The 24,039-nt window shown below is 43.3% G+C and overlaps 2 protein-coding genes across 5 annotated transcripts in view; one reads left to right on the top strand and one right to left on the bottom strand.

The window, feature by feature from the left end:
- Window positions 1-9,506: 9,506 nt before the first annotated feature.
- On the top strand, window positions 9,507-14,325 carry SHISA3 (shisa family member 3). Its single transcript, XM_059066070.2, has 2 exons — window positions 9,507-10,218; window positions 12,863-14,325. The coding sequence occupies exons 1-2, from the start codon at window positions 9,942-9,944 to the stop codon at window positions 13,300-13,302; spliced, it is 717 nt and encodes a 238-aa protein (XP_058922053.1). The 5' UTR covers window positions 9,507-9,941; the 3' UTR covers window positions 13,303-14,325.
- Window positions 14,326-18,175: 3,850 nt separating this feature from the next.
- The window catches only part of ATP8A1 (ATPase phospholipid transporting 8A1), a 242,469-nt gene continuing 236,605 nt past the window's right edge, over window positions 18,176-24,039 (bottom strand). For 3 of the 4 annotated variants that reach the window (XM_067036148.1, XM_059066068.2, XM_067036149.1), the window contains one exon: window positions 18,251-22,881. In XM_067036148.1, coding sequence (XP_066892249.1) covers window positions 22,784-22,881 — 98 coding nt within the window. In that variant the 3' untranslated portion in view covers window positions 18,251-22,783. Of the gene's footprint in view, window positions 22,882-24,039 lie in introns of all 4 variants that reach the window. The other variant, XM_059066067.2, reaches the window with a different exon arrangement.

Raw genomic sequence — 24,039 nt, 5'->3', positions numbered from 1 at the left:
CCACTCATTTATGTTCATCTGTGGCTGTTTTTGTGTTACAACATCAGAGTTGAATCGTTACAACAGAGACCATATGGCCCACAAAGCCTAAAATATTTACTATCAGGAATTTTTTACAGAAAAGGTTTGCTGACCACTGGTCTAGAAGAATAAACTTTCTTTGTCTTCTGCCTAGAAATTTCTTTTATTGGACAGAGAAGTAGGGCTATTTCCATACTCATAAAAGCCCACCCACTCTTATAAATAATGATGAAGAATTATCCCAAAATCTCAGGGTGGAAATACCAAGAATGTATATGTCTATTTATGTGTACAGAAACTAAGTATTTAAAATACCTAGCTGTATTTCAAGCTGATCACCACATGTGATGATAATTATGAACATAAATTGTTTTTGTAAAAGGATAATATTTATTAAATTATGTCAGTAATTTAAACAACATATCTCAATTTTTGTAGCCTTTCCCCTAGCCAGTCAAGGGCATCCATTTTCCTCAGGGTGTTCAGAATTTGTTAAAACAGGAAAAAAAGAGAAAGAAAGGGTCAATGTCCTGGGTTAGACTACCAATATGGCATTTTTCTTTTTAAGTCCATAGAGAGACAATGGTCTTGAGAATCTTGAGGATTTTTAAAATTCCTTAAGCTCTCCTTTACTCATTAAGAGCTATGTCTGTGTGACTTCAGGCTTATGGTAAGTCATTGGTAGAAATAACTCAGTAAATCATGTAAGGAAAGACCTTGACCCATGGGAAAAAGGGAAAGCATCCCCCATCGGGCCCCAGTGGAGTATGGGTAACAGCAGGGTACACATTTAAAAAGCAACTGGTGAGACAGGTGTGTTCTGGTTGCTCCTTTCCAAACCCAAGTCCCAGAGAAAACAGAGAGATGGGAAGGTGTCAGAAAATTCAGAGTAAAGTCAAGAGCAGAGGAGGGTTTGCCCCTTTCTCTATCTGGGACTCTTGGGAGAGACAGCCATGATGTGTGGTCTTGCTCCAATGTGAGGAAGCCAGTTAAAATGACAGTGAGGGTGAACAGGCAAAGAGAGAGATTGAGCTAGCCTCCTGGAAACTCTTGGGTGCCTGTGTATTGTGGAGGGATCTAAAAGGTCCCTCATACTGAATGGAGAAACATGGAAAATGATTGATGATGCTGGCTGGCGGGCTTTCTGTGTTGAGGGTGATATACCCCGTAGCCAAGGGCCAGGGATCCACCACAGCCCAAGACAAGCTAGACCTGAGGCAGGGGGTAGCAGGGGCGGGCACAGGGTGGGGTTATTCATAACCCCAGTGAAAGCCAAGGCAGGGCCAGGAAAGGGAGAATACCTCATGTGCTTGCCAACTACAGACTTCTTCAGTGGACCAGCACCCCGGCGAAAGGTAACAGTGAAGATCTGGAGAACTGCATGTGCATTGCAGACTCTCTCTCCTGCCCTGGAGAGCTGAAGCAAGCTGCTTCTCTCCTCTACCCCTTACAGTAAGGGGGAGGACCAGGGGCCCAAACAACCCTGAGAAAGAGATGAACTGCAACTGAATAAATAACTCAGAGGAAGCAGTCTTAAACTAGAAGAGCCTGATACCTTTACTTGACTGCTTTAATTCCATGCATGACTCCTACCCATCCTCCCCCTGCATGCATACGTAGCAAGGTGAGGACTGAAGGAGCAGTTATGGAAAATGGGTAGCCACCTTTACTTAGAACACAGGAATAGTAATGTGCTAAATATTTTGATTCTTCTGTTTTATTCAGCGTTGTGATGCAGTTTTGTTGTAAGTGGTGACTTTCAGATGTTTTGATCATACCCTTCTGTAAAAAAAAAAAATTGTATCCCTGTCTTACACAGATACCTGAAATAAAATGGTGGGAAATCAAACTTACCTTTACTATGGTGACATACTCTCTATTTTGTATTCTATTCTATCTTTTAACAAATGCCATTTATGTCCCTGTAAATTGATTTCATGATCCACCCAATATGTTGTGACCGACAGCTTGGAATGTACAGTCCTAAAGGCCTAATGAGGTAAATAAAATATTTGTCCCTTCACGATATAGCCACAGATGCTGTGCTTTCATGTAGTTCTATTTTGATAATTTTACTGCCCCCTTAATTGCAGGCAGCGGTTATTTATTAAAGCTGTCCCCATAATATTTATTGTAGTAGTCAAGATGCTTTCAATTATATGTGATCAAAACCCAACCTAAACTGGCTTAAGCCAAGAGTGAATGTATTGTATCATGTAACAGAGAAGATCAGGATATGGCAAGCTTCAAGCACAGCTGGATCCGGGACTCAAACATTTTAGGTCTCTCCCTTTGATTCTTTTCTTGCCTCTGTGAGTTGGCCTTATTCTCAGTCAGGCCTTCTCTACAAGATAAGGATCATATCTTCGACTGCCCCAAGCAAACATCTCCAGTGTTCACAATCTACAAGGAAGGGAAGCCCTCTGCAAATCTCATGGAAAGACTCTGATTGGCCATGCTTGAGTCAAGTGCACACCCCTGAACCAATCACAAAGTCCAGGAAGACAGGAGTTCTTCCTGCTTCACTTAGGTCTCATACCCAACCCTTAGCCAGGAGTGGAGTGCCATGATTGACAGTTCTTCCAGGCTCACATGGAATGGGGGAAAGGGGGTACGTTATTAGACTAGCGGGGAGGAATTCTGCTCAGGCAAGGTGAAAAATCAAGAGGATAGATAAGAGTACATATAGGAAGATAGGCCCTGTGTGAGGGTGTAAACCACTCTCATCAATAAAATAAGCTAAATTTAGTACCAGGTTGTAAATTTTTATGTCTTCTTAGGAAGACAAGAGTGCTGTGTGACAGGGTGGGGGCAGTGAAGCTTATTTCCTGGATTTCCCCTGTCTTCAAGAGGGCTGAGCTTGCCAAATAGCTAAGTTCTAGATGGAAGACGCAGAATGGCACATAAACTAAAGAATTACTGAATCTTAGTTTTTTAAATACTAAACCGGAATAACCATGCAGACTGCTACAAAGGTCATCTCCACTTCAAGCCCAGTTCATGTGGAGAAGCCAAAAAAAGATGCCAAGGATGAGTTTTCTTCTTGTGCTTGATTACAAAAAATATGTTAAAGAAATATAAAGTGGAGTGATTGTACAGAATGAATGGTTGCATAAAATCAGATGGTGGAACAGACAAAGCAGAAAGAATTCCAAAGCACAGTTCTGAGGATAAGATGAAGGGCACGTTACGAAGATGACACCGTTGACCCATTTGCTGTAGGAGTGCGTAACACTGAGTTCATTTTCCATGCTGCATATCGATTGTGTCTGTTACATCCAATTTCTTTGGCTGGTGCCCTCAAACAACTCACAGCAGGTGTTTGCAAGCCAAGGTCAAGTGTGCATTCTGTATTCCTGAGACAGTGGAAACTTAGTTGACCCACAGGGGTGGAAATTAGGACCTTTGCCTCATTGACCCTTATGTTACCCACAGAGCTAACAAAATACAGGCTATTTAAATAAAGGAGAAAACTTAAAGGATACCTTTGACAGCCATTGTACAGCAGCTTTCCAAAGAATTCCATATGATTTACAAACTTTAAGGGTGACAGAATTTTTCAAAACATTCTGTGTGACCGGTAAGGATGAGAAGAGGAGTAAGAAAATAAGACAAGCACCCTCTGTGTTTTCTTTCTCCTCTGTAAGCCTTCCCCCCACCAAAAGAACACATGGCCGCCAAGCAGCAACTTACCATTTTTTCCAGGATCAGTTCACTCTCCGTGCTGCTCTAAACCCTGCTGAAAGCCAGCTCCTTGGGGAGCCCCAGGAACTGGGGCTAGCCTCTCTCCAGTCTGAAAGCACTCAGAAGGAAATGCCCCTTGCTGAGAAAGGGGTCGCGTTGGTGGGGGGAGGAATTCATCTACTGTCAAGGAAGTTTCAATTAAATACGGATGCCAATTAATTTAATTTATATTTCTGCATGAAAAATATCATTCTATTATACATGCACTGAAAGGATGCCAGAAGACCAGGTTAATAAATTACAATCTCTACTGACATAATATGGAATCACAGACTAATCGGAGACTTATTAAATGCACACCTGTGCTTGGGGCTACACCATGTAGAACTCTAGCTGCAATAAGGTCTGTCCAGCAGGGCCTGTCCCTACCCTGTGATCATCTGACACCACCCTTATTCCCTCTTCTCCTAGCTTTAGTGCATGTCTCAGGAGAACAACTCCCAAAATGAATAATCAATATTCAATTGCCGGTGGTTATGAATGGGCACATTGAATGAATAAGGGAATGGATGATGGAGAACTGTAAATAACCCACTGAAATTAATCAGGGCATAGGCCTATACTCGTTAGCAGGAATCGTGCCATGATTATTTCACTGTAGATTCAAACCAGCTGGTAGTAGGTAATACCTACTGGTTCTGAAGCCCTTACTCTCAGCCAGACTTGCTATATGTTTTATGTTGAATCCTTACAACAATCCTGCAAGGTAGGGGTTACTCCCTTCCACTCCCCTCATTTTAGGGACAGGGAAGCTGAGGTTTCAGTAGTGGAAACGACCTTGCTGAAGGTCACGTGATCAGAAAGAGGCACACGCAAGCCCAGACTTGTCTGACTCAAAACTGGAATGGGGCGGGTGTCTCAATTGTCACAAGTCCTCAGCCAGTTGTCTATTGTTTACAGTCAGTTACACTCAACATTTACTGAGCACTCACCATGTACCAGGTGTTCTGCTAGGTCCCAGGATACAATAATGAAAAAGGAGAAGGAGAAACCAATGGAGAAGAAGATAGATGCCCTATCACAGAATTACCATGAGGTATGGTAAGTGCTTAGAACTATTGAAGGAAATTATTCATTTCATCATTTATGCAATCATTCACCATTCCCTTTATACCTATTTATTTTCTGAGTCCCTGGGGTGTGCCACACAACAGGTCCACTCTATCATGCGTGAGCCAGGGCTCTGGTGGAGGCCACCAGCCTGAATCTGCCCACCCCCTCCTTCATCCCATCCCAGACTCCATCTTGCACTGCAGGGGCCTCTCATGTCCATGTTTGGACATCCTAGCCTGCCTTTACAAGTTTTTAACCATCTCCCCCTAGAACCACTTATGACCTGGAACAAGCTTTTGTGAACGTTAGAAGCCACCTTGGGTCCGTTTGGGTAGGGAATGCTGGGGTCTTAAGGCACAGAGAGTGGTAAAGAAAGGGAGCTCCTGGAGCTTTGGGTGGGCCAGTCCTGTTGGCTGCATTCATTTATTCCCCTGTGGGTAAGGGCAAGGGCAGAGAAGGCCCAGAGGGGTACAGAGGATGGGCCTCAAACCAGCAGCCTCTGCATCACCTGGGAACGTGTTGGAAATGCAGAATCTCAGGCCCCTCCCCAGAGCTTGGGAATCAAAATCTGCATCTTAATATGCCAGGTGATTCTTGTGCACTTGTGGTTTGAGAAGCACTGTTCTAAGGGCCCTCTGTCTAATCCACTCTTCACAAACGAAGAGTCTGAGGCTAAGGAACAGGGTAGAGGCTGGGGCACAGCTTGGGGCTGGGCTGCTGGGGTCTGAGAATACACATCTAGGCACCTTGTATTCTCTAGTGGTGAATAAGTGCCAAAGCAAATTTGAGAAAAAATACCTTTTCAGTAACTCCGATTGACAGATTCCTGGATTAAGAGATTTATAGTAAGTGATCCAAGCAAGAGAATTCCATCAAGTCACTGACAAAGTAATTAACGGAAGGTTAGTGATAATACATCACTCCAGGAAGAAACTGGAGGGAGGGCTGAGAAACTTTTTGTTTTCTATTTTATTTCTGGATCCAGTGCACATAAGCTGGAGGAGATTTCCATAGCCAAAGTTAATTGTCTTTTTTTACTTACTTTTTCCCTTCTGCATTCCATTGGCCTTTTCTCCCCCTTTCCTTAGGACATTGTAGTTCCCCACTCTTGCTTGCATCCATTTTGTCCTGTTTTTCTTCACTTCTCTGCATTTGCTTTTTCTTAAATCTTTCACTCTGCTCCAAGCAACGTAAAACAAAGAAAAGTGAATGGGACAAGGTTGAGAAATATGGTCTGGTGCCAGTTTCACCCCTGCTACCGATTCCTATCTACTAAAAATTGTTTTTTAAATGTAATTTTTATTCATGTATAAAAATAGAAAGAATTGCATTTCAATTTTGCCAGTACCCTTCACCCAGTTACAATTATCAACATATTGCCAATTGTGCTTCAGCTTCTCTATCCTATCTTGACATCTCCATTTCTCCCCTCCCTCCCTCCCTCCCTCCCTCCATCCCTCTCTCTTTCTTCCTCTCTCCACTCTCCTTCTCTCTCCTCTTTTCTTCTCCATATCCTCCTCCTTCCCCCTCCTTCTTTCTTTACCCCTCTCCCCTCCCCCTACTCTTTCTCTTTTTCTGGTGTTTATTAAAGCAAATCCCAGACATCGTATCATTTAACTCATTTCCTATAGCATTTCCCGGAGGCCGGGAGGGCCACAAGAGAATGTAAGCTGAGGAAATGATCTCTTATGATTGCGTTCTTCACCAAAATATGGAATTTGTGTTACTGAGATAAGGGAAGATATAGAATTTCTTAAAACCTCGACATAATGCCCCAGATGGTGCAGATTTTACTTTCCATCTCCATGTCCTCTCCCTAGAGTCTTTGAGGGGGTCTATAAGAACTTTTTAATCTTCCTTTACTATGAAAGTAGTAACACAATAACAGCAACCTTGGATGTTTATAAACCTAAAAAGAAGGGTATGTTCTCTTCCTGTTTGCAAACAGCATTCTGAGAGCATCACTTTTTTTTTTTTTTTTTTTTTTTTTTTTTTTTTTTGTGGTATGCGGGCCTCACTGTTGTGGCCTCTCCCGTTGCGGAGCACAGGCTCCGGACGCGCAGGCTCAGCGGCCATGGCTCACGGGCCCAGCCGCTCCACGGCATGTGGGATCTTCCCAGACCGGGGCACGAACCCGTGTCCCCTGCATCGGCAGGCGGACTCTCAACCACTGCGCCACCAGGGAAGCCCAGCATCACTTTTGCAGTATAGATTTGTCAGTGTAGAACTTGAGGAGATCTTCTATGACAAGGAACCAAACACATTCCCGCCCCCCAACCCTGTGCAGGCCCCCAGAGCTGATTGTTGTGATGGTATAAAGTTGCTTCAGATCAGGACCTAGGTAAGAAAGCATGGTGTACAGTTGCTTTAATGTTCACACACATCAGATCTAAGGAGTATCAAGTAATTTGGACGTCTGGTTATTTTCCATTAGTAAATATCCAACTAAATTTGAGTGAAATGTCTTCTAAATAAGTCAAACAGACAGGAGTTTGAATGAGGGAATTAATTATAGCTGGTGTCCTAAGGAAAAGAATCCCACTGTGGCATAGAGAATGTAATTAATGGGAAGTAAGTGCCAACAAATCATTCCCTAAAATATTAATGCTATCAAAGAGCAGCTGGATAATGAGAGAAACTTGACCCTTGGGGGACTAGCAGAGGTTGCTGTAGAACTTTAGGTAGTTGTGATGTCATGGAATTCCTCTAAATTTAACAAAAATAATATTAAGAGGTGTGGTTCTGGGAAAGTTATTAGCAGTAAACATGTCTTTGTAGTTTTATCATCTTATTACGATCACTATATCTCACTTTTTCTGTGGTTCTACATGACTTTCCTCTTAACTGCTCAGGGTTTATACAATCCAAACAACACTCCTTAAAAAAAAAAAACAACACTAAAAAGAAACCGCTTTAGGGTGCTCTGTGACCACCTAGAGGGGTGGGATAGGGAGGGTGGGAGGGAGACGCAAGAGGGAGGAGATATGGGGATATATGTATGTGTATAGCTGATTCACTCTGTTATAAAGCAGAAACTAACACACCATTGTAAAGCAATTATACTCCAATAAGATGTTAAAAAAAAAACCCAACGTTTTAGGGCTGTCAAGGATTTATTTTTTTTGTACGTAAAAACAGAGTACCTAAGAAATTTCTGCAAAAACAATTTCCCATATGCTTAAGTTCTTTAAGTCAAGAAAAACTGTCTCATTGTGGATAAAAGTCTGAACTTAATTTAGTTTTACTTAATAACATTATTGTCCCAAGAAATATCTAAGAAAGCAATACAATATTTACACAGTCCTATTTAACATCTGAAATGTTGGGCATTATTTTTACTCTCATAAATAAATGCTAATCCCAATATTTAAAATCAGAAATCAGAAGAGATTATTTACTTGGGATATCCTTGAGCATACATTTTAAAACAGAAACCGTTTCATTCAGCGTTAAAAAAAAAAAAAAGCTTCTGTGAACGAACTCGGACCCTCGGGAAGCCGCCGGCTTGGTGAACGCTTTTGACCGCACACTTTTATGGCTGGTGCGCAGCAAACTTTGTCTTCTTTCACTCAACTTGCCAACAGCTAAATCAGTGACACGGGCATTCAGCGTGTTTGACAAATAGGTGGAGATACGCGGGACATATTCACACGTACGAATAAACGATGACAGGAAGTTCAGGATGCCGTAAAAATAAATTCTTGAGTTGAGCCCAGGTTTCACATAACGCCAGTTTCCTAAGGCACTTACGCCGCCAAAGGAGCAGTGCCCCTGAAAATAGCACACGGGGGACACATCTTTTAAATAAATGTGTTTCTTTGCACGAACAGAAGTTCAGATCTGCTAAATTATCATTAATTTTGTTCTTTTATTTCTTTTGCGGGCGCGAATGGAGAAGTCGTGCTCTTTGAGGTTTTGCGAGCTGCCCTCGGCAGGCGGAGGTGACCGGAGATTCTTCGCCCGGTGGCGTTCGGGTTAGGGGAGCGGGGGAGAGTGCGAGTGTGTGTACATTTGTGAAAATGTGCCGTCCCTTCTGGAAAACATGGAAACTTAGGTGAAAACTCAGCGCAAATGTGGGCGGGCCCTAGAAAGCATGCTATCCGCCCAGAACCCTCAGAACAGGTGTCCCAGGAACGAGGCCAGATCTGTGCAACAGACGACAGAAGATTCTACAAACCCCAGTTACCGAGTTCGTTTTTTATTACATCCCTAAAAAGCAAAGCCCTGGTCTCCACCCGCGCGCTAACGCGCGTGGATAGATGCAGCGACCCGGCGGCCCTGGCCCTCTGTGGAGTTTGCTGGGCTGTGCGAGGGCTGGAAGGTGTGCGTGGAGAGGGCCTGATGCCCCAGGTTTAGGGTAGAGTCCTGGGGGAGCGCGCTGGGCGGGGGTGGCCCGGAAAGGTGGAGGGGGGCGCTCGAACCAGAGGGCGCACGGGACCGGCGGTCGCGCCGCGCCCGCTGTGATTAGCTCCGGCGGCGCGACCCGGAGGCGGACTCTCTCTTAACCCTAGCTGTCTCCCCCTCCCTCTTCCTTTTTAAAGGACGCTGTGGAGGCAGAGCTGTCAGCAACCGGGGGGCCGTTTGTACTTGGCCGCGGCCAGGAGGACTCCAGCTCCCGTGACAGGGGCGGGGGCAGGGGGGGCCGCCCGTCCCGGGGCTCCGCACGAGGGCATCTCCCATCCTCCTGCCTTCGGGCTCTGCTCTGGACCCGGCAACGGACGCAAGTCGGGGTGCTGCGCGGCCCGGGAGTTGCCAGACCCGGGCGCGATGGCTCCCGTGAGGAGTGGGGAGGGGGGTGGCCGAGGGCTGGGCGCGCCCCTCGCGCCGGGAGCGTTATGAGCCGGCCAAAGGGCCGTTGCAGTAGCCCCAGCCTCAGCCTTCCGCCAGCCCTTGCCCTCTCGCCCCCGCGCACCATGCCGACCCCCGGCCTGTGGAGCCCGCCGCGTAGCCCCTTCCTCCTCTCTGGCCCCCGCTAACCCTCGCGGGAGTGGCCTTGGCTGCCGGGGCAGCCGCCCAGGCCGCGCCCCGGGGGGAAGGCGGAACCGCGGGGCGCCCGGAGCCCCGGCTCAGCCCTTCGCTTTCCAGCCGCGTGCCCCTCCCTGCCGCCCAGAGCCTCCGCGGCGATGGGGGCGCTGCTGGCGCTCTGCCTCCTCGTGGGCTGGCTGCGCGGGGGTCCGGCGGACGCCCAGCGGTCCGGAGAGTACTGCCACGGCTGGGTGGACGTGCAGGGCAACTACCACGAGGGCTTCCAGTGCCCGGAGGACTTCGACACGCTGGACGCGACCATCTGCTGCGGCTCCTGCGCGCTGCGCTACTGCTGCGCCGCGGCCGACGCCAGGCTGGAGCAGGGCGGCTGCACCAATGACCGTGGCGAGCTGGAGCACCCCGGCATCACGGCGCGTGAGTGCGGGCCCACGGGCGCAGACCCCGCCTGGCCGCCCGGGCTGCCGTGTATGCCGGCCGGTGTGCGCGCGGACAGGCGCGCCGGGCTTTCCCGGGTCTGCGCAAAGGGGAGGCTAGAGGTGGGAGCATCAAGGGAGGAGCGGGTGGTCGCGTTTCAGGTCGGGCGCTATTCCTCTGCAGTCCCGATTCCCGCCACAAGCTGTTTCCGCGGGTCTGCCCAAGAGAACATTTTCAAGGGACAGAGAGGACCGCGGGGCTTGTATCCAGTGACCCCGGGGAAGAGAGCGGGAGCCTTGGGCGCTCGCGCCATTGCAGAGAAGGGCTGTAGGGGCAGCGCAAGGCTGGACTGGGTTTTAAAGGACGGTGAGGGTGCCCCAGCGCGCGCCCTGGGCGCTCCGGGAGCTTTGAGAAGTGCCCATGGCGCAGGGAACGCAACTCTTGGGACGCGCTTATCTGTAGCCCCACGGGCGTAAGGAACTTCAGACACCTTTTTTTTTTTTTTTTTTTTTTGGTGGCCTTTTAGTAGCATTTCTAAGCCGCTGCCCTATTCTCCCAACTTCCTTTCATTTCTCTGCATCGAATTACCCTCTCCGGCCCACCCCCTATTGTCACGCTTTTCAGAAATGCCCAGGTCCTCTAGCTGGAGATTTAGAAACCGGGGTCGCAGGGGCTTCCCCGCCCCCTATTCTCACATCGGAAAACGCGGGTCAAATTTCCACTAACTTCAGAGCAGAATAAATCACGACCCCAGCAGAGAGATTTTACACCTTAAAAAAAAAAAAAAAGAAAAAGAATAAAGCTTTCCACCTGACTCGGAACTTCAGGGCAACATTTTAGAGCTCCAGGCGATGGTTTTATGGCCGGGAAACCGGAGGAGCGGGCGGAGCTAAGTGCCGCGACACCCCAGAACTCCGCAGCGGAGGTCTGAGGCCGGCAAAAGACAGTCCCCGGGAAAGGCGGGAAGAGGCTGGAGAGATCGTTGATGGCGCTGGAGCCCCCGTCCCCCTGAGACTGACAACCTAGAGGAAAGGGGCGCCTGCCCTTCCTTAGAACTCCATTAGACTTCCCAGGAATTTAACTTTGGAAGGCAAAATACCAATCTGCAGGATTGGGGAAGAGGTTTCTGGGGAAAAGATGTTCAGTGGAAAGGAGAAAACTCTAGGCCGGCCTGGCCTGTTAGGAAAATACAAACTCTTTCCGTGTTTTTACTCTATTCACCCTGGGGGGCCCGGTTGCTCTCTGCAGAGCAATCGTGAGTGCCCGGCCTCCAGCAGGGACTCCATCCCGGCCTCCTCAGGCGAACTCTGCAGCAGATGAGGCGGTCTCCTCTCTCACCAAGGCTGGGTGGGATCTGAGGAAGTCTCAGGACCCGTGGCTCTCTCGCCCGCCAGCTTGTAACCTTGGGCGAGTTACTTAACTTCTCTTGGCCTCTTCTCAACTCTAAAATGGGCATATGGCTCTCAGAGGAGTTAGGTTGTGAATTAAAGGAGTGCGTGAATGCTTAGCAAGGTGCTGAGTTACGTAGTTCGTCACTTTAGACTTGCCTTCCACAGGGTGTTGGTAAATGGGGCAGAATGGGTGAGCTTACACCTAGGAGCCCACAGATCTTGGGGTGGATAGTTACCTGTGGCTCACTGCCTGGGTGTCTTTGGGAAAGTCAACAAGTCTCCAATGTGCTTCCACATCTGGAAAACAGAGAGTATCACGCCCACCTCACCAGGTCTCCATGAATCCGACAATAAATATGAAAGAGCCAGGCACACAGTAGGGCCTGTCAATGCAGGCTTGCTTTCATCTACCTCTAAGCCAGAGGTTTGCATCCAAGTGTGGCCCTATCAGGCAGGGGACACACCTGGAGGATTGCCCCGGGGGTGCCTCTGGGGTAGGAAATTTTATGTCTGCCTTATAGAGAGAGAAGGAAACTGGGGTTAACTCTGAGGGGTTCTCTCCCAGAAAGTCTGGGCCACTAACACCAAGAACTGCATCACGATCTATCTAAGGTTCAGCCTGACCTTCCCAGAATTTGAGTGGGAATCAGGAGGCAGAAGCATGGCAGCCGGAGGAGGCATCCCAAATTGTTTCTGGAAAGAAGTATCCAGAGGTGACAATTTGTGATGCAGTAGGAGACAGTTAATTGGGGCCCACTGTGGATTTCTTTATCCTGTTCTTTCTGTAGACTTGTAAATTCCCAGGGGCTTCATTTAACAGGCCCGGCTCTCTTTGCTTAGATTGGAGATTCTTGGATAGGAGATGGATTTTCAGCCTTAGAGCCCTTAAGCGCCCCACCGTGATAAAACTACTAAAACGCAGATTGAAAACCAGTGTTATAGTAACCCCCCCAAACTCATCCTTTCCCTCTCTCCAGTGCGTGAACAGGAGGATAGATTCTGTTCCGACTTCCAGATGTGCAGTATGATGGCTAATTGCTAACAGAGTCGACGGTATCAGTTTGCTTCCTCCCTGCTAGGAGCAAGAATATTCCATCATCACAGTTTGCACTTCAGAGGTTGCCAGTAACAAGCTCTGAGAAGCTGAGCTGACAAGGGTGGTAGTGTGGACCTCCCACCTTCCACCCCTAAGCAGCCCAGAGTTTGGGAGACTCTAGTCCCACCATCTGTGCCTGTCTGTTATTGCCTTTTAGAGCCTGTCTACGTTCCCTTCCTGATCGTTGGCTCCATCTTCATCGCCTTCATCATTCTGGGCTCTTTAGTGGCTGTTTATTGCTGCACCTGCTTGAGACCCAAGGAGCCCTCGCAGCAGCCAATCCGCTTCTCGCTCCGCACCTATCAGACGGAGACCCTGCCCATGATCCTGACCTCCACGAACCTCAGGGCACCTTCCAGGCAGTCCAGCACGGCCACCAGCTCCAGCTCCACAGGGGGCTCCATCCGAAGGTTCTCCTTTGCCAGGGCAGAGCCAGGCTGCCTGGTGCCCTCACCACCCCCACCTTATACCACAGGCCACCCGATCCACCTGACCCAACCGTCCGGTTTCCTGGTGTCACCCCAGTACTTTGCTTACCCACTCCAGCAGGAGCCGCCACTGCCTGGGAAGAGCTGTCCAGACTTCAGTTCCAGTTGACAGGCCATGGCTACAGATCCACCGTGTAGTGCAATGGCAGACCCACGGACGCTGCTGCCACGGCCACCAGGATTTCTGAGGAAATTTCCCTTGAACCCAGCAATGTCATGGAGGAAAGCGCAAGGAAAATACAGCACCTTCTAATCTTGAGGTTCCTGGCTCCAGTCGCAGAATGGCTGTTAGAGAATTGCTTTCTGGCTTTGAAAACATGGTGACTATTACATTTCAATTTATGTTACTTTTATTCAAAATAGGCAGCAGTCCGACTTTAAGGTTACAAATTGGCTGAAGATGTTTTATTGGACAACTCAGCTATCCTGCTTAGAAAAGGCCTACGTGTTCTTTTTTCATTATAAGTTGTTTAGTGAGTGATAATACAAATATATATATAAATAAACAAAGAAATATACCTGATTGTAATTATTGAAGGTTCGCTTAAAAATTAAGTGCTAAGTAAACTGAGGGGACAGTGAACAACCTATTTATAATTTGGGGAGCAACTTAACCGTGAATAATATTAGCATCATGAGAACAGTTACTTTTAAAATTAATAGCTACATTTTGTTTAAAATATAAGAGCGTCTTGGGAATACAAGATTTCAATAACCACGAGAAGTTTAACATTTTAAATATTTACTTAGATATTCATTGAAACAGAGATCTTATGTAAAAGCATTTCCCCCACCCACCCGAGGGAGTATTTATTGCCGACTTTTTGTTCAGCAACATTTAGTGTTTAAATGAAAGTTGGACAGTTGGTTCTTAAAACATTTATTTGTAAAATGACTTATGTACAAATGTAAAGATTTGTAATTTAATGTATTTACCACATTGACTGTACTAATTAGGAGTCGCACTGTAATTTTTTATGTTAATAGTAAGTGTGGAGTTCAAAGTCCAGCTTTGGCTATAATCATCTAATATTATGTATCTTCAGTGCCACTGAATTCCATGTCTGATGACTGAATATTTGGGCATATATCCTGCTGGATTAGAATAAATAAAATCTTTTATGTTTTCGTGAAATCTCTTTGAAAGTTTAGATCAAAGTGCTTCATTTTATCGTCTTAACGATACTCTTTGCTAGTCAATAAAAGGAAATGTCTTTGCTTAACACTTCATAATTTGAAATGAGAAAAATCCTACACTGATTTTGAATTATGTTAGAAAGCTATTTTCTGCAGCGGGACTTCTGAAAGCAGCCAAGGAAGTGAATTTTTATGGAGATATCAAGCCTGTGGGCTTCAGCCCTCGGGTGTGTTATTTGCATAGATTTAAAAATTGGGACATTTCTCATAAGAATCTGATTTTTGGCTTCTCGTGGCAGGAAAAGGATGTGACACCAAGGGTCCTGCTCTGCCAGGGTTTCAGGAGGTCCTTTTCAGAGAGGACAGTTGCCTTTCGCCAGCCTCCTGCCCGGTCTCCCCGACCTGGCTCATCTTCGGTTTTGTTGCCTCCTGTCCCCTGCGGATGTCCTTTGAAAACCCAGGTTTATATGAATGCATACTATCATGTGACATCCTCAACAGCTCTTGTCAAATACAGCTACTTAGAGGTGGAATTCTGACCTAAGGAAAGTCATCTGGCCTTGCCCTTTGCTTTCTAGTTGAGGAAACAAGTTGGAAGATACTATGCCTTTGCCCACTCTGATGGCAGAGGAGCTCTGACTTCTAGTCTCCTGCTTTCAAGTAACAGTGGCCTGACTTCCAGGTATCCTAGGTTAGCCCCAGTAATTCAGGAATAAAGGGAAGGCAGGAAGGGAGAGAGGGAGGGAGGGAAGGAAGGCAGGAAGGGAGGGAGGGAGGAAAGGAGGGAGAAAAGGCTGAACGTAAAAGGATAAACATTTGTGAGAAGTTCTGGAACTCACTCCTATGTTATTAGGCTGGCTTTATTTATGTTACATTCTGCTCCTTTGATATTTTAAAGTTAATCTTTACTGGGCTTTTATGACCCAAACACTATTCTAAATATTTACATGTACTAACTCATTTTATCTGTAAACAATGCAACAGGGAGGTATTATAATTCCCATTTTATAGATTTGGAAACCGAGGCATGCAGGAGTGTAGTAACTAGCCCAAGGTCCCACAGCTAGTCAGTCCTGGAACTGTATGCATAACCATATTCAAACAGCAAGGGAACAGGTTTGCTACACTGGCAACTCACACCCCAGAGGCACCCTGCTGTTAATGTGATGTTTTTTCCAAATGAAGCAAAGTTTGATCTTCTTTTGATCTGCACAGTAGTTTCATATTTGGAAAATTCAGTGTATATTAAGGCCGTGGGGAAAACACTTTTTCAGTACGATGGGATTAGGTTTTTCCACCAAAAGGAATGGCGGGATATTTCAAAGTCATGCCCCTGGACGTCAAGTCTTTGTTGGGTGGACTGTCCCATGCATTGTAGGATCTCTGAAAAACAGAAGTTCCATATTTTGAAAGGTAGTTATGCAAATAACGGGTAACATTTATTAAGCACCATGTGTGTGCTGTATGACATGTATCCCTTCATCGTCACAAGCCGTAAGTCGGGACTATTATCACACCTGCTTTGCAGCTAAAGAAAGCAAAGCAGAAGGGTTGAACACTGTGCCCAAGATCAACAATAATAGAGCCAGGATTTGAACCCAGGAAGTCTGCTTTGAAACTACATTAACTTTATGGCATGTACCTAGAAGGCCTAATTTTCTCAGGAAAAAAATATCCAACCTACTTTTCAGAAAATCTCTTTGGGGAGGAGTGATTGACTGTAATATTGTACATACCCTGCAGATAGAGGGGACTGTAACCATCAATAGGATTGGTGCTACATTATGAGAACATAGGCTAATACAGAGCACAAGTAGAAACACTAGAGGACAAACATTGCTCCCTTTATACCTGAGACACTTGAGAGAGCAGAGGGTGATTTAGATGGATTTTGGAGTCAGAGTGTCTGGGTTAGTTTCCTGGGTCAGTTACCCATAAACTGAGTGACTGGGCAACTTACTTTACGTCACTGTGTCTCAGTTTTCTCATTCGTAAAATGAAGATGTTGATGGTACCCTATTGCTGAGGGTTGTCTTGACGAATCAGAAGTCAGAAGCACTCTCAAATCACTTGCATTCTAGAGGGGAGGGAGCTGTGTAGTAAGTCCACGATACACAATAGAAAGCAGATGAAATATCCCAGCATATAAATGCAGGACTGAGTTCTGTGGGAGGGCAGATCCAATGCTGATTGGAGTGCAGGGGACAGAGAAAGTGGCCCGACGGTTTGATAGAGTTAGTCCCTGGTAATCCATGGCCTCCTTTGATACCTGGCCAACTTCTCCTTATTAACTGCGACAGAGCACCCTTCCACCCTGCACTCATGGCCTGTGGATTTATTTTATCATCTGCTTTAGAAAAATGTATTCAATAAATTTGCTTTCAAACGGTTATTCACTCCAAAGCCAACACACTGTATTTTTAATTGTCCAAATGCATAGGTGTTCCCTCTTACTTTCCCACCTGTTTATTTTTCATTGATGTTATTCTTAGCTATTCCTCATGGTGGAGAGTTTGCCAGATTGACTTAAATCTATAGGAAATTTTCTCTCTAAAACCAGATAACCAAAAAGGTTCCTGAAAATATATACAATCACAATTAGGAGTATGATACATTTCACTGGGTCCAGATCAGTTTACCTGTGCATAACCTAAAAAGCTTATTTAGTATATGTTCAGGAAAAATAAGGATTTACTTACTTAACTATTAAGGGAACAAACTGTCACATATTTTTATATGTATAACACTTTCAAAATTGCAATTAAACAGTTATTAATGAAATTATTCTGACAGAGAATTTTTTATTTGAATTGCTGGTTATATAGTTTGTACTTGAAATAAAGACTGAATGGTAAAAAATATTTCATTTTCCAACAATTTTTATTAGCTTTTTAGTGAAATGATCCAGGTTAGGCAGATCTTTCTTCACTAAAATGAGTGGCTCTGTATTACTGAAATGGAAGGTTTAGGTCTGAGATGCCATAAGCACATAAAAACAAACTTTAAATGGGGATGACGCATTGAATTTATGGGAATGTATTTCAGGTTTGCTGTTTCCTTATGGTGGTATTAGATGACAGTGCTTATTTTAAGAGGGATGGAGTTGAATGTGAAAATACTTGACATAATTCACAGGTAACTTTTCTGAACATTGTTTTGCTGTGGTTTTGCATGGCAGGGACCCACACTCAATCGTTGCCCTTGGAAAGCGGTGGGAAAGGAAGTCGGGCCTCAGACAGCAAAGCACACACTGCCCTCGCTCTTATGAAACCAGAGGCTGCTCGCATTGCTTCCCCAGCGCTTGCCTGTGAACTAATCCTGTTCTAGCAGTTTTCCAAATTGCATTTCAGTTCCTTTTACCAAACAATGGTTATTTTTGATTAAGCTCTCGTCCACGTTTCCAATGTTTCCTGTATTTTCGTCTCACGTGGCAATTTTAGTATCTTCTGGTTACTTCCTTCAAATTTTATTAGCTAAATGTGGCCACTTTCTCATATACTTAAAAAATTTCGGTGGGTTCAGAAAACTTAAGACATTCATGCTATGTGAAAGGAAAGAGCCGTGAATTAGCTGTTGACTTAGAGGCCGATTTAAATCTGTAATGAGGACAATCCTGGGAGGCTTTTCTGACTGAAGAATCAAAATGTGGTAATTTTATTTTAAAAATTGTTTTTTTGATACTTAATTATCAAAACTACCAGCTCATACAAAATTAGAGTTAATATACCCCACTTTATGTTGGGTTGAATGGGATTAAAATGCAGGGATATTTTGTATATCACTGGGGTTGTAAACAAAATGTTAATATTGTTATTAAACAGATACACCTTCTCAGACTATAGTTAGAGCAGATATGAGGGTTTTATAAAGCAATATAGTTTCTAAAACTAGCAATTGAATCTTGAACAATTTTCTTTATGTAATGGTAAAGTTTATTTCATTTTTAACAACAATCAGAGAACAAAATGTTTAAAATTTGCCATTTAAAACATGCACATTCACAAAAGGCCAATGACACATAACACTGCATAGAATTGAATATTACTCGACTTTAATAACTATTTACAAAACACAGTGCATTGAACATTGAGATAAACACACCTGAGAAAACTACTATAATCACAGATTCAATACTCTCCACTCATGCAGCTTCACAATTTTTACAGCAGTTTCAGCAGGAATGGTTTTTCATGGAGCTGAAAATACTATTTTATCTTTAATGCAAACTGCAATTTTCCATAGTAGCTGCCTTCCAAGGCTGCTTTTTTTAACCTAATAAACTTGAAAATGTGAAAAATGAAGCTTGAAGTACTAAAACAAACAACAAACAGTATTTACTGCATTTATAGCTTCTAGTCTAGAACCATGAAACATAAAAATATTTATTTTTAAATATTCTGCTCACGTCTTTGCAAGAGCAGATTTACCTATGGAGAGTTGCTGTTGCAACTTTCCATAGCAAGTATGAAATCTAGCTTTTTTTTTTCCTACTTAAGGGAGACTTATTTGCTGAGAAGTTTTGTGAGCTTTATTAAGAAAAGTTCTTAGAGGCAAGCTAAACAAAAGTTTCAATTAAATTAGTTCAAATTTGTTTGTAAAATAATTTACTTATTAAAAAAAGTTGTGTGGAGGACTAATTAATTTGTCCACTGAATATGAAATTCCAGGTAGGCCATGAGAGACTTTTATAAGGCAGAAATAAACATCAAGATTTACAGCAATAGCCATGCACTGGCCTAGGCCACTTTACATATTAATTCATGCAAAACATAAACCTATCAAAAGCACAGCTGCTGTCATATAGAAAATAAATCAAAAATGGAAAACATTTATTTTCTTTCCTTCAAAATTTAACTTACATTCCATTTTAATAGCTGTTGAATGCTAATTAAAATGCAGCAAAGTATAACAGTTTCACAAGTGACTTCAATTATTTTAACGTGAGAAAAATCAGACTATGGTCTCTTTAAGAGGCATTATAGAAATGTTGATCATTAAAAAGCATTTATTAGGCACCGAACTGCATGGTGTTACATTAAATAATTTACAAAAAAGAATTCCATAGGTCTGGTTCATATGATATGAATAGGGTAGGAATTTTCTCAATGAATTTTGTACATAATTATAGATTTATTTGGTAATATCAGTTTTCGAACCAGGAAACATCAAAGGGCAAACTGCACAAAAATAAACACCAATGATTATTTAGCTTTGTAATAATGATGACATTGTTATAAATAAAAAGTTGTGAATATGCAATCTAGTACTTTCAGAATGACATTCGTTTCCTGAAAGAATACTTAAATGACAGATTACAAGTGATGTACCCTGCACACAATGCAGAACAAACTATCACGTGACTTTCATACTGGATATTTAGAATGCAGAATTGCAAAATTAAAATATAAAATGTTATGACCAGAATAAATGTTTATTTCTTGAATTCATTTTTTCCCCTGGAAATTAAGAGTAATCGCTGAGTCCATTCAATGACCATACAATTCATGTAAATGGCTAATACTGAATAGAATACACATTCACCTGACTTCATTAGAAAAAGCTTTCAATTAACTTTGCCACGTTGCTGAAGCTGGCTCACATCAGACAGAGTGGCATGTGGGAGGGTAGGCAGCACATGTCATTCAAAATTTACTACATTCCTGAGAAACACCATTTTCCTGCTAATAATTTCTACCATATAGCATCTTTCTGGGTGGGAGACACCAATATATTTTTATATGAGTATGTAAAACATTTAGAAAGTTCATGCTCAATATCACTGTGTACTAGTTAACACTAAAGAAGCAACCTCCAGCTTTTCAGGGTGAAATGAATGAGGATTTTCCGCAGTAAGTAGTATTTTCCGAATTGTAAACACTGTAAAGCAATGGTGTTAGCATTTGCCAGAGTTCCTACAAGGGACTTTTTAATCGAAGAGTGTCCCTTATTTCAGAAAATACACGTTAAAAGTCACCTCAACTGTTTATTTTAATCCTGGTAAAACTGTTACTCCCCCCCACCCCACCAAGGTTAAAGAATCAGAGGGTTTTTCTCTAATTAACACTACAAAGTCACTGCAATTGCAATGTCATCTTTTAGGTTTTACCAAGGTGGTCACTCCTTGCTGCCTACTACCAACTCCTACCCAAGAAGCTAAGAGACTGACTTAATGTTGATAATTCAAAAATAGATCCATGGGACCAAAAGACATAAATTAGTCATGTTTCAGATCATGATCTTCCACATGATTGATTAACCATGAGTCTTCCACTCATGTTGAAGGGCTCCACAGAAACGATCCATGTTTCAGGATAAAAATAAAGCATTTCGTTTAAGTCAGAAAATTCAGTTCTATTACACTCATCACATTTTGATATTAAAATTTTGGAGAAGGATGTCACTTATGAGGTGAGGGGAAATGGAAGCAGCCCTTTTCTGGAACTGCTATGAAGTGTTCCTCCAGGGAGATGTACTTCATTCTTCTTCTTTTTAAAAAAAGCAGCTCTGAATAGTCATTCAGTAGACAAAGACTGTGAAATCTGAATTTCGAACATGATCTGAGACCCTTACGCCTGTGGTCTTGTTAGATGGTTGAATTTATGATTTTCTTAATCGGATCCCCAAATGGGAAGGGTCTGGGGAGTGAAGTATGTCAACTCCTTGCCCCCTTTAAGTTCAAATTAGGTATGTTATAACCTCTCTTATGTGTAGAAAATGTGGGAGGCATACAGGTAACTAAATAGCTAAAAATACAGAGAAGGAAATAATATATAGCTGAATTTTAAATCTAGATTGAGAAAAAGGACGAAAAAGATGTGAATTATTAAACTCAAGGAATGATTTGAAAATCTCCTCTCTTCTCAATTGTAGTTGACTTATTTTTTAAAGAGGAAGTTGTACCTATTTTGCTGGTAAGTCCACTTAAAGGCGAACAGGCTTTTGAATGCAAGGCAAAAGGTTTGCTTCAATCTCTGAGGTGTATCTGAAAGCTAGAATTCTTTTTATTTCCACATGAGAGCATTATGTTAAAAATAGTGTAGAAAACTGGTTGTGTTTTTAAACAGCCCCTTCACCATTTATTGTTGGTGACAAAATAGGCATTTTCAGATGTCTTGGAAATGCTGAAAATAATTAAACTGAACACACATTTTAAAGCATATTAACAAAAATCTACTTTTCTTTGTAAAGTTATAGGCTTGAGTAAAATAGATGTTTTTAAGATGGGTAAACGGTACTACTTATTTGTCCCAATTAGCAGTGTGTGACTAATTTTGGGAGCTGCTTGACTAGTGAACTGTGAAGTCATTCTCAGTCTTATATACAGGGCAGTCAGCATAACACTGGGTGTGCCATTAAGGACAGCAGGCATCTCGAGCGGGCACTAATAAGGAAAACCAAAACACAGGACAAAAGCTGAGTCTACGGACGTTACAAAGGCCCATGCATTTATCCAACATGGTATTCCAAACACCTTGACAGAAGCATTGGAAATCTTACATAAATATGTAAGCATATTTTTCTTAAAAGAGAAAACTCGAAGACAAAATGACATCATTCAATCTACAGCAGAAGCCAGGTTGTTAGAAAAATCTAAATGATGATGAAACCTCATTAGAAAGGATGGAGACATAAATACAGTTTTAAAAATCAGTATCATAAAGACAGTCACATACCACATGTGCACTGCAACTGGAATAAATAGACAAGACGAACGAGAAAGAAGCATTTGTAAGGCTAAAGGTGCAACATCACAGATTTTAGTAGCAAATGCCTTGAAATACTCGTTTTTGCAAATCACTCTTAGATTTGTAAAGTCAGGCATGCAGATCTTACAGCAGAACTAGAGGTAAACCTTCTCTTAGATTTCTGGGCAAATGACTACTGAATGACAAATACATGTATTAAACTTCTTTGGCAAACATTTATCAAGACAATTTTTGACACAAACACATTATTATTAATGTCTTGTTTAGGAATTTTGCTCAGTGAGTCGCTTCCTTAAGAAGGCTGGTTCTTTTCAGCATATTCTGAAATCTAAAATGGATATCAAGGAGTCCCTTTTAACTTACTACCATTTTAGAGATTTGTAAAGGTCGGTCGCCTCGTGGTACATCCAAGACACTGATAGTTAGTGGCAGCCCCAGAGTAACAGCATAAGAATGCTGACCTATTCTCAGTTTAAGAAAACACTCTGGCAAGATACAAGGTCATTTTCCATTTCTGTTTACAAAGACTTAGTAAATACTTTAGAAAATCTGAAAGAGATGGTGTTACAGTATAGTTGCACAGTGCTTATGTCTATAATATACATGAATCTGAATGTCAGTCAATGAGATGAGTTCAGATCCATTTCCCCTTCTTGGACCAGGCTGGAGTTGGTCAGCAGATTCTGGTGAAGATGTGGGAGCTTCCCTTCAAGCTGTGTCAGAGCTGGCCTCTCCTCTCTCCCCCCATCACCACTCATCGGGTCTCTGCTTTGTGGTATCATACGCTCTAATCACTTCAGACTGTGAGACGATTCCATTTTCATCTTGAGAGAAAGCATACCCGTCTGTAAGTTAAAGATAAAATAGAAATTGGTCATCTTGAAGTCGCTGGAAATCTCCGTTATTCTGAGTGTTGAGTGTTCATTTCCTAACTTGGGGGACAAATGCATCCCTCCCACCTTTAAAAGCATGAAGACACTAGTTTTTAATGTCTGTAAAAGGTATAGACTCAACTGCAAAATGAAGAGTGAGATGATGGTAGCTTAGATTCGAGGAGCTGTGCTCCCTAGATCACAGATGCTCTCGCCCCCCTCAATTCTCCGTTCAGCATCTCAAGTCCAGCCCCTCTAATGTCTGCTTCCTGACTATAGCAGACGGGTGGGGAGTGCAGTCAAGTGCGTGCGTGTATTCCATATAGATCAGGCGGATGAGAGGGAAGGAAGAATAAAAGCAAGGAAGAGGAGGAGATAAACACACACAACTTTGAATAGTGGAAGCATGCTCTCCTTCCCTCAGAAGACATTATTCTGGGCTCTCAGCATCTACAAATAAACTCACTTATGCCCCAGCCTCGTCCAAGGGGGATTGGGGATAAGAAATGACCTCCAAGGGAATCACATCTTTAGAAAAGGCCTCTTGAAGTATAAAGAGCAAAAGCATTAAACATGAGTATATATAAAGGAAAATAAATTACATGTGGAAACAACATGAAACAAATGATATATTACTAACACACACACATTTATCACAGGGCTTCATATATTATATTCTTTTTTAGATCCTTGAAATGTTAAGAGGGCGTGATACCTAATAATTTCTTACAACTCTAAATATTCATAATTTTTTTTTTTTTTTTTTTTTGTGGTACGCGGGTCTCTCACTGTTGTGGCCTCTCCCGTTGTGGAGCACAGGCTCCGGACGCGCAGGCCCTGCGGCCATGGCTCACGGACCCAGTCGCTCCGCGGCATGTGGGATCTTCCCGGACCGGGGCACGAACCCGTGTCCCCTGCATTGGCAGGCGGACCCTCAACCACTGTGCCACCAGGGAGGCCCCATAAGTATTTCTGAAGGGGAAAATACATGTTTCATTGTGCGATGTTTCACATACATGTCATTGTGTATGAAAGCTGAAAAGGCTCTTGCAAAGTTATTCAAGTAGGAAAGATAACAATACAGAGTGAGCTTTTAAGAGTTAAGATTTTTATTTCACTGGTTCTTTTTAA

The sequence above is a fragment of the Kogia breviceps genome, chromosome 6 (genome assembly GCF_026419965.1).
Source record: "Kogia breviceps isolate mKogBre1 chromosome 6, mKogBre1 haplotype 1, whole genome shotgun sequence".
NCBI classification, from domain to species: Eukaryota; Metazoa; Chordata; class Mammalia; order Artiodactyla; family Physeteridae; genus Kogia; species Kogia breviceps.
Note: the sequence above shows the minus strand (reverse complement) of the source record. Positions and strands in the feature narration are given on the sequence as shown.